The 14,376-nt window shown below is 38.8% G+C and overlaps 2 protein-coding genes across 5 annotated transcripts in view; both read right to left on the bottom strand.

Annotated features, from left to right (window-relative positions):
• Positions 1 to 616, bottom strand: part of pla2r1 (phospholipase A2 receptor 1) — a 25,093-nt gene extending 24,477 nt beyond the window's left edge. The window contains exon 1 of the mRNA XM_035682236.1: positions 472 to 616. Coding sequence (XP_035538129.1) covers positions 472 to 616 — 145 coding nt within the window. The remainder of the gene's footprint in view (positions 1 to 471) is intronic.
• A 1,795-nt stretch (positions 617 to 2,411) lies between these two features.
• itgb6 (integrin, beta 6) overlaps positions 2,412 to 14,376 on the bottom strand; it is a 13,282-nt gene continuing 1,317 nt past the window's right edge. Inside the window, exons 2-16 of one of the 4 annotated variants that reach the window (XM_035682239.1) lie at positions 13,004 to 13,202; positions 12,568 to 12,647; positions 12,168 to 12,366; positions 11,824 to 12,070; positions 11,507 to 11,672; positions 11,222 to 11,383; positions 10,921 to 11,016; positions 10,583 to 10,672; positions 9,171 to 9,305; positions 7,207 to 7,624; positions 6,906 to 7,128; positions 6,337 to 6,431; positions 4,542 to 4,658; positions 4,291 to 4,457; positions 2,412 to 3,380 (exon numbers count right to left, since the gene is read on the bottom strand). In XM_035682239.1, coding sequence (XP_035538132.1) covers positions 3,282 to 3,380; positions 4,291 to 4,457; positions 4,542 to 4,658; positions 6,337 to 6,431; positions 6,906 to 7,128; positions 7,207 to 7,624; positions 9,171 to 9,305; positions 10,583 to 10,672; positions 10,921 to 11,016; positions 11,222 to 11,383; positions 11,507 to 11,672; positions 11,824 to 12,070; positions 12,168 to 12,366; positions 12,568 to 12,647; positions 13,004 to 13,058 — 2,349 coding nt within the window. In that variant the 5' untranslated portion in view covers positions 13,059 to 13,202 and the 3' untranslated portion in view covers positions 2,412 to 3,281. Of the gene's footprint in view, positions 3,381 to 4,290; positions 4,458 to 4,541; positions 4,659 to 6,336; positions 6,432 to 6,905; positions 7,129 to 7,206; positions 7,625 to 9,170; positions 9,306 to 10,582; positions 10,673 to 10,920; positions 11,017 to 11,221; positions 11,384 to 11,506; positions 11,673 to 11,823; positions 12,071 to 12,167; positions 12,367 to 12,567; positions 12,648 to 13,003; positions 14,079 to 14,376 lie in introns of those variants that run through there. The other 3 variants (XM_035682241.1, XM_035682240.1, XM_035682242.1) reach the window with 3 other exon arrangements.

Below are 14,376 nucleotides of genomic sequence, written 5' to 3'. Positions count from 1 at the left end.
GATACTATTTGCAATATAGCTTGAGCCGTTCTTTCAAGCTGGATCTGCATATGTATTCACATTTCACTTTATGATGCTTTATACTGTTTACTTTCAAATATCCATTCATCTGGGATATAAATAAACCTGGACAGCACGTTTCAATTCATCAAATTAAAATTAAATCACTGTTGGTAATGTGAGCCAAGTTGCAGCAGTGGGGCTCAAACTGTGGTCCAGAGGCTACTTGGGGGGGACTTGAAGAAAGTTTAGGTACAGTTTAACTTCAGTCACAATGAAAACATGCTGTAATGATTATCTGCCCTCCCCACACACACACACACACACACACACTGTTCAGTATAGTTATATAATTATCCACCATGTTAAAGACAAAACCCCACCAAAAAGATGTAGAGTGGACTTATTTTGCGGGAGGTCATTGACGTGTTTAAGAAAAAAGATCAGCTGCAGCCAGAAGATCCAACTTACTGTAAAACTCCATGAGCTGCTTTTTCTCCAGGACCTCATCGTCCTCCTCGGTGACACACAGGCAGCTTTTCGCCAGCAACACTGTTGCACAAATAGTCGCCACAACAGCCACGGAGTCGACTAAACGAAACAACTGTATTAACATTTCGACGGCGGGATGCAGTGCTGAAGCGCCAATGTCCGCACATTCCGAGGCTCCTGGTCAGAGGGAGTATTTTAGGCTCGTTGTTTTTTCCCCTCATAGAAGAAAAACTTTGTCGGAGTGAAGTTTTTCAGCGGGGGACCAGCGACGTCACGTCTGACGGAGGAGCTGCTGCTGCTCTCCGGTCTGGAAGCTACATTCCTACCGCTCCACCGGACTGTTTTCACTGGGACAGAGCCATAAAAACCCCTGGTTTACACTGAGCGAAAGGCCTTCAGTGGATAAACAAACACAATACATAGATGCATAGATAGGTGGGCACTGCGCTTCCATTGCAATGGTACACTGTTTACTTCGCTACAGTCATTTGAAAGCCATAGGTAGTGGTTAGACTACTTTACAAACTGGTAGTATAGTAAAACTAGTGATACCACAGTGTGGAAGTACTTTGTTACAAGTAAAAGTCATGCATTCAAATGTTTACTTAACTTAAAGACTGCCAAAGCATCAACATATACTTAAAGTAACTAAAGTAAAAGTAGTACCTCTACTCATTATGCAGAATGGCCTGATTCATAATAATATAACACTGGATTATTGGTGCATAATGTGTACATCACTATAATGTTGCAGATGGTAAATATGGGGCCAATTTTAACTACGTTATATACTGCTAGTGTGTATACTTACCCCATATTCTTATATCAACCTATAATAATACATCATATTTTATTTGTCGTTATATTATTATAGTTGCATCATCAAATGGATGCAGAGGGGTAAAAAGTTCAATATTTGCCTCTGAATAGTGATGGAGTAGAAGTATAAAGTAGTAGAAAATGGAAATACTCAAGTAAAGTAGTTACCTCAAAATTGTAGTACAGTGATTGAGTAAATGTATTTAGTTACTTCCACCAGAGGAAATTAATATTTGACACACATATCATATAATGAACGTATAGAATTTATCATTTCATCTGGGACAAAAGTAACCTGGACAGCACGTTTCAGTTCATCAGAATAAAAATTACTGTAGTCAGTCAATGATGGAAGAAGTGTTCAGATCTTTTACTTACTTACTTACTTACTACAAATACTCCCTTACGAAGTCCAGAATTCAAAATGACTTAAAAGTACATGAGTAATACCAGCAAACCTTGAATTAAAGATAAAAGTACTCTAAGCAGAATGGCTCATTGCAGAGTGTTTTATTATAGTATATTCTATTATTTAGTTAGAGCACATGAACATTGTAGTTTAAAGCCAATTTTATACCACTGGGTTGATTATAGTACTGCATCATCATCATCAAGTGTATCACATAGTGGGTTTTAAATCTTAATCAGCACTTAATAAGTACCTACAGCTGTCAGATCAATGTAATGGAGTGAAAAGTACAATATCTCCCTGTGAAATGTTGAGGGGTAGGAGTATAAGGTTGCATAAAATGGAAATACTGGAAGTACAAGTAACTCAAATGTATACTTTTGATACTTTAAACAGCTCAGATTTTTCTCAGTAATCTCAATACTACCTGACCCCAGGTTTGTTTAGGGAACATGCACCATGTGAGCACAATTAAAGAAAAAATAATAAATATTTAACACAGATTCCTTCTACAACAGGGCCACAAGAATACATAATAATGCAGGACTTTTGTTGAACTTTAGTGGTGCACATTTCCAGTCAGCTTTGCAAGTAATCAACTTACTAAAAAAAATGACCACGGGGAAGTATGGCTGGCCTTACATGAAGTAGGAGAAAATGGAAATACTCCAGTAAAATACAAGTACTTCAGTGTAGTTCTTAAGCAAAATGCACTTTATTACTTTTCCATCACTAGCCTGGAAAGACACAGAGTTCAGTGTCCTACTGTAAATAAAATAAACTTTGATTTGGTCTCTTAGTGCCAAATCCAATTATTCTAATCAGTATTTGTCTGGGGATGAGAACTGTGTTACAGCATACAATTAACTTTGAAAGCTCACAATAAGTCACAATTCAACTTTATTTATGTGCCATGCCACTAAAAAAATCAATTATTAACATCGAAAGGCTCAGCCTTGCTTTACAATAAAACAACAGACAAATACAATATTTTAAAAAAACATAATCATCCACCTATATATTTACATTCATTAGAATAAAACAAAGATTTTTTCAGTAGTAGACCACTCGTAGTGTAGACTCCTCTTTTCCAAGCTGCATGTTACAGTAGACATAAATGTGTTAAAGTTTGTAGGATCATGCAACAGGAAAGTGCAGTGTTTAGTACATTGACAGTAAACAGCAGCAAATACATCATGTATTGTTCACAGTGTTGTGTTACAACATCTCTGAATCAACACAGATTCGTACAAAAACAAGTTCTAGTACAAAAAATTATCTCCATCTCTCTCTGTTTCACACACACACACACACACACATAAACATAAACATTGCATAGACTTACATTCATTTCCTTAGAGACTTAACCTAACCATAACGATAACCAGTACTTGCCTAACTTTAACCTAACCTTAACAACTGAACCAAAAATCATCTGTTTCCAAATTGGAGACACAGCTTTTGTTCCCAAATGTAGCCTAAGGAAGACACAGACACACACACACACACACACACACTTAAGTGCACTCAGATGTTGGCTTTCATTGCCTCCAGTATATCATCAGTAGTGATCCTGTGTAATAATCCTTTCTCTCTGTGTGTTCTTATAAGTCACATTTTTGAATGTAGATGTCGAGCTTTTGAACAGAGGGTTGGTCCCCTGAGGAGAGACAAAGAAAAGACACAGACATAAGAAGCAGTCGCGATCACTCTGAAGGAACAGGATGGATCATTAAAATATTTTCACCAGAATATTTATGCCAGGATATTTAGTATTTTTGTTATTGTCAACAGTTGCCATTAAAAGACTAAAACCAACAATGTGTTAGTCCTTCCCTAAATACCGCCTGTAGTCCCAAGCCCATCCCTTCCTACTGAAGACAAAGATCTTAAAAACAGGTCACAGTTCCATTTTTTTAAAGGCTTCTCATTTCCTAAATCATTCCAGTTTTTAGTAAACATTACTCAAACAGAAGTTAATAGTGCTTTGGTCAGAGATAATGTTTTGCTTTGGGTCTAGTGCGTATTTACAGCAACAGGACAGTGTAAGTGGAATCAACTCAAAATAAAACACAGAGCCCATGTTCATCATAGTGAGGGAACATGTCACCCTGTGCAACAATATGGCTCAGTAATGTCTTTTATATAAAGGAAGGAAACTACGGTCCCGACCATAAAATGTGTCTTGATGACTTAGTTATCAACTTCCAGTTAGAGAAGATTTGATGTGCTTTAAAAAACAAACGCTTTCAATCTGATAAAATGTAGAAACCCGTCATTGAGTGGGTCACCTTGCAGCTTTAAATTAGAAAACAATATACATGTGATATTTCACAGCATCATATAAAGGTAAAATAATGTGAGTGACTAAAGATACACAATACATAGAATTTGGAAGGGGTTAGGGCATATACGCTCTCAAACTATGAGGCAAAGTAGAAGAATAAAGATAATATTTATTCAGTAGGATCAATTCATTGATGGTTTTGCTGTCTTCAATAGATTTATTGACAACAAGAAAAACATATAACATTGCCAGCCTTATCTTTTAAGCCAATTGAAAATCTTACCGACTGCCATTTTGCCTTTGACCTCTCAGCCTCAAACTTGGCCACCTCTTTACGGTCGTGGACTGACACCAGCACCTTCCACACAGCCAGCAGGATCATGCCAATACACACAACGGAGAGGGAGACCCCCAGAATAATCATGGGGATGTTTGGAGGCTCTGGACAACCTGGGACAGGACAGAGGATGAGATGAGACTCACACCACTACTTGCTTTTGTTCTATCTGTTTTCTATGTTGTTGTAAAGCTTACCATAGATCTGGAGATTATAGGCAGTGGTCCCCGTTTCACCTCCTACCACATTAAATGAGATCCAGCACTCATTCTCAGTCATCAGCGTGCATTGCATAGAAGAGCTCTTGTCATAATCTGCGAGGAAATGGGAACATACATATCCATAAGGAAGGCATGAATCCATTGTATATCATCTTCCCTTTTCAACATTGTGCTGAGAATGTAAAAGGATATACTCGCCTCTGTTGTGCTGTCAGTGTGATTTCCATATCAAAGACTACAATCTGGTGTGTGTGCGTGTGTGTGTGTGGACCGTGCCATTGTAGTTCACATCTGAAGCCTGAAAATCCTCTGCGATAATCAGATATACCTCTCAGCTTGCACAAGTATAGCAGGTTTAAGATAATCTCTTCTATAAAGGAAGACGAGGTCCTTTGGCTATTCACATGTGCTACAATAGCTCTGCCTGTACGACAAGGTAAATAATATGTTCCCCATTGTCCAGTGCTGCCTGAATGGACATGGATGGTGTTATGTTAGAGGCGGGGGGGTTTGCAGGCTTCAGAGAGACACCCGAGTCGATGCAGGTCAGCATTCCTCCAAATCTCTGACCCATGGGGAAACTTAACATGCTCTTATGTTGATACCAATATCAAAAAACTGAGCTGAGAGGAAAAACTCCGACAACAACAAGCATTTTACAGCACAAGTTAGAGGTCATGCTAGTAGGCCGGGTGCATATGGAGTTATCGTACATTTATATAGTGTTACTGTTAGTGCATATACTGTAGAGAAAAGTATTCTTTATTCTATAGGGATAGAGCAGCGGATATAAATGGCTCATTCTAAGCTAAGAAAAGCATAACAATTCCTATTTAGGTGATTATACATCAATGAACACATATTTATGCATATTATATTCAATTTCTGTCATTAGATCCTCCTAAATGTTACACATCGGACCTATAAGCGTTACTTTACTGCTTATTTACTGCTTTATTTTTTCATACCATATCAACTTGCATACATTTAAAACCTGCCAGTTTGATGATTCTTCAGAGAGAAGATTTAATGAACTTTTTTTGCTGTGAGTGAGTCACAGTATGTGAGTCAAGGACTGTTTTGAATTTCTTTTTTACTTGTTAATCTCTTCCAAGAAACCCTGACATCCAGTTTTGGCTGAGAAAAGGTTGTGCATTCCTCAGCTACTGTATGTTATTGGAAAACTAAACCTGGATGGTAAGCAATAAGTCAACACGGACACCATTTCTTTAGATTCTGAAGGTTCCCACCAGAATTTTCCTCCTCACCCAAAAGTCCATTAGATGTTAATGTTACATGAAGGGAACAAAATATTCCCTGTGATACATGGCCTATCTGAAGCAAGTTTCAAGTGTCAGGAAGTTGATTTTCACACTGTACTGACACAAACTGTAATACGTGGCAAGGCATAAAATCAATCTAAAAACATATGGCATGATTTGGAAAGTAGATGGGTACTATTAAGTGCATGCCCAATGGTTGAACAAATTATTTACCTTTCAGTTTATTAAACATTTGGAAAAACAACTACAGACATTTTAAAGCTGACAATTAACAAAAATGGTGATTTAAGTTTTTGTGTGACAGATACAAAACCTTTGATTTTGTATGCACTAAGATATTGTGATATATCTCCATGTTAGAAAATATCCATACTAATGACTTGATGATGATTAGAATTATATGATCCAGCCCTACAGCTGTCATAAGCACTAAGTGCATGATATTATTTAAATTAGTGCTAGAACGGATAGATTGAGGAATCCTTTACCTGCGGTTGTGTTGATGGAAATTTTTGGGACGCTGCACTTTTGATCACACAACTCGCCATCGTCCTTATCTTCCAGATGGCACTCTACACAGGTCCTGGTGTTAAAACAAGTGAAGAAAACAAAGGGTTACGCTTTCCTTAGAGATGATACAGCACCTCTTGGGAAGCTTAAGTTGAAGTAACCTTCATTCCCTGACACAGTGAGAACAAAGAATTTACAGTGTTGGTCACTTATCACAGTTTTCCCAAGGCTTCACTCACTCTCTATCACCAGTCTCCCCTATAACAGTGGTATCAAATGGCACTAGCCCTGACAGCTGCTTTACAGTGGAGAAAGGAAATCTCTTAGTGCTGTGTTGGAGACATTAGATGTCTTTTGATGTCACATGGAAGGTGTAGACACATACGAACAAGGGGACAAGAACTTGATATGCCTGTACTCAAAAGAACAGACAGATCATATGGCGCAAGGGGGACAACATCTTATATCTTTCAGGTACAGAAACAACAATTTCACACAAAAACATTACATCCTCATTCAATAGCTGATGGCATGAAAGGGTTCTCACCTTGCAGAACTACAGGCGTCTCCACACGTTGGGCACTTCTCACATTTGTCCCCAGATGCCCCAGGTACAGAGCAGACGCAGTGGCCACACTCGCATCTCCCTCGGCCGCTGCAGACAGTGCCATCCTCTGATGTGCACGCCTCGGTGCTGGCGCTGCAGTTACAGTACTCCCCCCTCCAACCGCTTTCACAGTGACACTCCCCACAGTCACACACTCCGTGGCCTACAAACACAAAGTCACTGAAGCAACAGGCTCAATGGCAAAAACACATAAATAATTCAACATTCATACATCACTCACCTCCACAGAGCTCCCCACGGAAGCGAACACAGGAGTAATTGTCACACTCACAGTAAGGTCCATATATGCGTCCAAAGCTGGATTGATGACACACACACTGTCCGCAATAGCACTGCCCCTGACCACTGCATATGTCTGACTCATTGTTTGCCAGGCAGTTACTCAACAAAGTGCTTTCTTCATTGCATTCACACTCCGCTCCCAGGAACCCTGGCTGACACACGCACACGCCGCACTGAAAAGACCCTTGGCCCTCGGTGCACTGGCTGCTGTTTGCTTCACGAAGCTGCCGGCAGTCACACGAGCAAAGAGACTCCAGTTCCACCTCCAAGCTGTCCTGTAAGCCCACTGGTTTGAGGGAGAAGTGCCGGACTCCTGACAGGCATCGTGGGAGCTCCACAGACACATTGAATACTACCTGAGGAGCAGAGAAGAACAATTTCTAAATTTAACAACTCTTAAATTTATCCTAAACAAGTTTAGCCTGTGTAACCAAAGCCTGACAAAGCCTATTCATCTGTGCTACAGAGCTCCATTGTTGTCCAGAATCTATTTGAAATACATCAATAAGCCACACTGATGGCACATATTCATTGTGAAGAACATGGGCACTGTAGTTCATTTTTAATCCTTCCCACACACACCATTCTGCAGCCATAAATGTTCCTAAAGCACCAAATTTGTATTACTCCACATCTGAAAATAGTCCCCAAACAATTGCACTATTTACTCCTCCTAGGTTTGACACATAACAAACCTAAAGTGCCCAGCTGTTTTAGGAATTTATTTAGCCTATTTAAAAAATGAAATATCTTTGTATGAGTGATCATTAATATAAAGGATAACACCAACTTTTTTATTTTAATTAACCAAAATCATCCAGTTAAATCAAAGAAAAAAAATGAAGGCTGCAACTAAGGATTATTTTAATCATTGTTAATTAACAATACATTTTATCTATGTCCATTATTATTTCCCACAAAGTTATTATTATTTATAAGTGGTGATGTCATTAAATTGCTTTCTTCAGTCACAAACAACCAAGAGAGATTCAGTTTACTTTAATATAATATAAAGACAAGCAGCAAATTATCACATCTGAGAAGTTGGAAAATGAGAATGTTTGACATTTTTGAATGAATTCATCAACTCATCATTGCAGGTTAAGATAAAATAGAGAGCACATACAAGTTTATGTGATGATGTCTTCTGATCACACAAGACCAACTGATGCTCTTTTGTCTCAAAAAGGATGAAACTGAACTACTAATTACAGGTGCCAAGGCTCAATGGAGGGAGAAAATGTATTTACTAGGACTTAAACCTGGCCAACAAGCAGGAAACCCTGGTATTATCATTGACTTAAAACTGAACTTGAAGGCTTACAGTATTTAGTGAATGTCATCAAATTATCTTTATTTATAATCTGAAAAATATAGCTGCAGCGCGACTATTTCTCTTTCTAAGAAACACTGACTATCAGGTTTAACTACTGTAATCCTATCTGGTTGACCCATTAATCAGGCCGAATAGATTCAGTAAGTAAATTCTGTTACAAGTTAGTTCATCCTAAATTTGGAACAAAAACCTTTCAAGCAGTAGCTTTTCACTCAGGAGCCATACATGCTGATATCTTTAAACATTACCTTAAAGTCTTCCTTTTTAGCCTGGTCTTTGCTTAGAGTGCTTTACGATTATCAGGTGATTTTCATCTTTAATTGTTTTTCTCTATAAAGATAAATAAAATAAAATGATAAATAAATGCTACAACTATAGCTTCATTTTTTTTTATCATTTTAATTTAATTTAATTATAATCTCATATCTCTATGTTTTTTACTTTTGGTGTGTCCAATTATTTTATAGTTCCTATCGTTCTACTGTCTTAACACTCTTATAAGTTTGTCAGTTCAAAAGGTGCTATACAAATCCAGAGAAAGAGCAATTAAGAGCAAAACAACTGACCGTCTCTCCAGGTTTGATATTGGAGCATTGTTTTAGATCTGGGAGGACGGATCCATTTGGGCAAATGGCTGTAAAGGACATCTGGAGCTCTTCTGTGTCTCCGAGGACCTCCAGTTCGATCTCAGATCGCAGTTCCTGGAAAAGGGAAATAAATATATCAGCACTTTGTATGGAAATGCAATTGACAGCACAGATTTGGTACTGAACAAAAGGTTTTCCTCTCCAAAATAGCAAAAATCACTAAGACCCAACAATCAAATCAATATACTGACTTTAATTATCATGAAGTGGGATTTCCAGGACTTACACTGGAACTACACTTTCACCCATAGTGTTATAAGACTGTTTGAAACCCACTATCTAGTGCTCTCTTGTTGGGTGAGTCATCATCCCAGGTGTGCTGTACAAAAGCACCTGAGAAAAGAGCGACAGCTAACCTCAGCTGGAAGAAAGACTGTGTTTGACTGACTAATGAACTCTCTGACGGACTGTCTGGGTGCTAACAGAGAGTTAATTGTGTGTTTCCCATAGGCCTGTAATTGTACTGTGTCTTCAGGGTTGCTAAGGAGGAGAAAACAGGGGCGGTATTTATGGGATACACCCAATGTGAAGATGGTTTAAGGTAAAGCAGGTAAAAAAGATTGAAAAAGAAGGACTGTTATTCAGTAAATATGTTGCAGGGTATTTAAAGTGAGGTGGCTGAAAGATATATCCACTAAGCAACAAACATTAATCCAAAAACACAGGTAAGTATAAATACTAATCATTGGTCGTCTATAACTAAATATCCCTCTCTTTATTTTTTATTTCCCTTAAGAGCCACAACTATCTTTAATCAGTGGGATCTGTCCTCTCTGCAGTGTGGTTAACGTGGCAGAGACTAAAAGTGGGTGTCAACGACGTAACTGATGAAGTAATTAGAGGACTCGCCACCACTCACTGCTGCCAGGGGGGATTTAAAAAGGACACAGAGTGCAAGAGGTAGGCAGATGGAGGGAAATAGAGGGAGAGTGTGGAAAGACCAAGTCAGAGTCAGAGGGGATAGGAGATCAAACAGCTGGGACAAGCAGAGACTTGCTGTTAAACATGTTGATGCAAAGTACCTGGTGGTAGAGGGAAAAACAAATGGAAGAGGAAAAAGCAGAGATGGCAGAGATATTGTCCATTTGTTGTGATGTAAAAAATAAGACGTACAGAGGGTTAATTCATGCCTGCTTTACGTTCATATGTATGTGATTTGACAAAAACATTTTTATGTCCAATAACTTAATTGAACTTGATCAAATCAAATCAATGTTAGCACTGTCGTACCGCTCTTATAGTGGCAGGTGTTTTCAGTTTTACTCTTATAATCGGCGCCTGCACACGCAGAGCCTACCCGCACATCCAGATCACCAAGACTATTTATTTACTTTGTATGCTGTTACAATCAGCTCCAGGATGTTCCGCGAATCTTGCGCCAGGACTCCAACAGTGGCGCCAGGTATGAGATTTGCATAGTTCTATGAGGAAAAAAACAGATAGACAGCAAAGTTACTGTTACCAATGAGGGCAGACTTGGCTCCCGGAAGGAAAGAAAAGTACGCAAAAGAACAGGGAAGAAAAGAGGACTAGTTCTAACAGGTTCATTTGAGAATGCAGCACCATGAATAAATATGCAGACCTCAGTAAACACTTGCATTTTTTTGGTTTTCTGGTTTGGAGTTATTGTACTGACAAGATGAATACATCTATGGAAAAAAGCTGTTACCTTATAGTTGTGTTTCTGTTCTTCCGTCACAGCAAATATCAGTAAGATGTTGTTCTCCACCACCTTATCAATCAGCTGACCAAGAGTTGGGTACTCCTAGAAAAACATGGTGAAATATAAATAGTAAATGTGCTGTGAGGCAGTGATGATTCATACTGACGCTAAAATTACTCAAGAAATAAAGGTCATGGGGTCATGGGTTCAAATAAATAACATTTAAAAAAGCAACTATCACTGCGTAATACAAAACATGATACTGTACATAACGTAACATGTAAGAACATAAGGTCTGAGGATGTACCTGCACTGTGGACATGGAGTATTCGTTGTTGACATCCAGGTGACACTGCCCATCGTTGGGAATCACGATGCCGGCCATCTTACTGTCCATCCCAAAGTGTGAGTCAGCATCACTGACAAACACTAGCAAACGCATTGAGTCATTCCTCCAGCCTATCTTGTCCTATTAGGAGACACATTGTGTTGCTCATGCTCCTTTTTTACATCAAATAATGTTGACTAGAAAGAATTACAGACTAACACCCTAAGTTCACATCTTTTGGAAATTTGAAAAACAAAATCTTACCCCACAAACAGTTGCCTGCATGACGGCATCAAAGCCACACTCTGGCAAATCAATATTTGCAGATACACGCTGCTTTGCGATTATCTCGTTGAACTTGTCAGTGCTGCTCGTCAGTGACAAGACGTGTTTATATCCAAACGTTGGCAGGCAGGTTGCGCCTACGTGGCTGCAACAGAGCACAAGTCAAAAATAAAGATCCGAAAAATAAGTTTCTCTAAGATACCAAATGACACTGCTGACATTTCCAACCTCAAACATAGATCAGAAAATAAGATTTTGTTGAAGTCTTTGGTCATGTTTTCATATTTATTATATACCTGCAGGGGTTGGATAGGTCTGCTTCCGTGATCTTGATGAAGGGCAGGAGGGGTTTCTCCACAAAAGAGCCAAAACCCATTCGAAATTTACTTGTGAGGTTGGCCATCTCTTTAGACAGAGTAGAGCCCAAGTCTTTAATTTTCGCCAAATCATCGAACATGGATGCTGACAGGTCCATCAGGTAGTAGATGTCCACGGGATAGTCCTCTGTGTGTTGAATTTTGACCTGGAAAGTCACCTGACTGCCTGTGCAAAAACAAAATCAACACCTTACTTCTGTCTGAAAATAAGGAAACAACATTTGAAAGCAGATCATCAAATCAAAACGCGCTGGGTTGCGTACCAGGTCGCAGCTTGAGTGCAATTTTCTGTGGGGAGATCTGAGTGCTGTTAACGTTCCCCATCTTCTTCCCGAGTGGGCGATCCTGCAGGATTTGGCCTTTGGAAACAGGGAACTCCAGCTGGCCACTGGCACATCCCTTTTCTAATAAGATATCCAGTGTGTCACATCTCTCGCTAACCGAAAACCAGTCTGTGAAATTCTGAGAGATGAAGTAAAAAGTCACATGTTGTGCTGTTAGCTGATGGAAGATTGAGATTGTTTTATAGCATGCTGTAAAATCTTTTCTTCACCAGGTGCAGACATCTAAACAAGCAACACCATTTTGCTCATCCGGGCCCAAAAATCATACATTTTTGAATTTCATTTTGTGGTTTCATACATGCAAACCATGGCTGCTTACCTCCTGTGTGCACCAGGCACATTGAGAACTGAGCTGCAGACACTCATCACAAGTCACAGCGCTGCCAGCTGAACATGATCCTGCAGTGCACATGAACACAGTGCACAGTTACAGTCAGCATGTCAATACTGACCACAGTTTCCTGCAACAACTAAAGGGAACAACTCTCTAGGGAAGAGATCTGAATTTTCAAAAGTTTTTTGTCCTGATAAAATAAAAAAAAGAGATTTCATACATTTATTAACGTGTATACGTCGTTTAACTATTATAATAAAGTAGCCTACAGTTAATAATTTCAAAATAAAAAAGGCTTTTCACAATAAAACATGTTAACTGGTCATAAATACCAGCACAGCATTTATTGTCTGCTCTTGAGTAACTTTGTTTGCACATTATAATCGTCTTGCCCTTGATTTTTTGAAGTCGAGGTTCTTACCCTCCACGGTGTTGATCCAGTACCGGAGAATCAGGCTCAGCAGTATAAGCCCCATTAGTCCGTGAGGTTACTGGTTATGAAGAAACATTAGAAGAAGATTTCAAGTAGTCTCATATTTACAGGAGTGAAACATATCCAGCGGCACGTCTCCTTGTCTTCAACCGAAAGTAGACTAGAGGAGCGAGCGCTGCCGCACTACCTGGGCAGAGGGAGGTGGAGAGGGAGGAGGTGAGAGGCTGCCCTTACCTGCGCCGCCTGCCTTTTATGTTCACTTCCGTCCAGGTGAGAGGCGGACGCGAGGAGCGATCAAACCCATATGCTAACGCGGTAAATCATCTGTTTCCCACCCTTAACTGACTGATAATGAATCAGGTAGGTTCCCACAAACCTTTAGTCATATTCAGAACCTGAGTTTAAAAATATGAACACCAAACAAATGAAATATCAATAGGCCTGAGTGTAGTAATCATGCGTAGAACCAGACTAGTGCAGTTCAGAAAGGCAAAGTGTACCTTTGAGTACATAAGTATTTATATTTAATCCCATATCCTACTTCTAATCTACTACTATTTATTTTACAGTATAAAATACAATGTGTTAAAGATTAAACTAGTGGTTCCCTCTTTTAAGTGTGGCCCATTAAAAGTAGTTATGTCAGCTTGAGGACCAAAGAGGTAAAATTATCTGGCATTTCAACAAAAGAAAAATACAGATTTGGGTATCAGAAGTTTGTTTTTTCATGACCTCTCAGATTTATCTTGTGATGCTTTTGGAGGGGCCTGTACCTTAGGTTGGGAACCACTGGAGTAAACAACCTGACTATATAGTAGTTAAAACTACCTCCACCTTGACCAACAGTAAAATGCTGCGTACACATTAATGCATCAATGTTAGCAATCTTATCATGCAACAATAAATCTTTTTTACAGAAGGAGTTTACCTTTGATACATTAAGTATATTGCCATAGATACTTATGTATTTGAACTAAAATAGAAGTTTGCAGGACTTTTGAATGGGATGGATGTTTATGTTATTGCATGGTACTTTTACTTAAATAATCTGAAGACTAGATAGATAGATACGATAATAAGATACGAAGATAGATAACGATAGATAGGATACGATAGATAGATAGATAGATAGATAGAAATAACATACCAAAATAAACAGTAAACTAAAGATCTTTAACAACAAATGCCAGGGAAAATAATTCTTGCATGTGCATTAATAGTGCAAGTATAGTATAAAAGTAAAATAATATCAGCCAGTATCTATTTTCTATAATACAAATCTCTTGTGTCTTTGGATTTAAGAGGTGTTATAGAAGTTTACTTACTGTATAGGGTTGTTGTGGAGCCCACATTACTAAGAG

This window comes from Morone saxatilis, unplaced genomic scaffold (genome assembly GCF_004916995.1).
Source record: "Morone saxatilis isolate NCDOM2014 unplaced genomic scaffold, NCSU_SB_2.0 Contig11, whole genome shotgun sequence".
NCBI lineage: Eukaryota > Metazoa > Chordata > Actinopteri > Moronidae > Morone > Morone saxatilis.
Note: the sequence above shows the minus strand (reverse complement) of the source record. Positions and strands in the feature narration are given on the sequence as shown.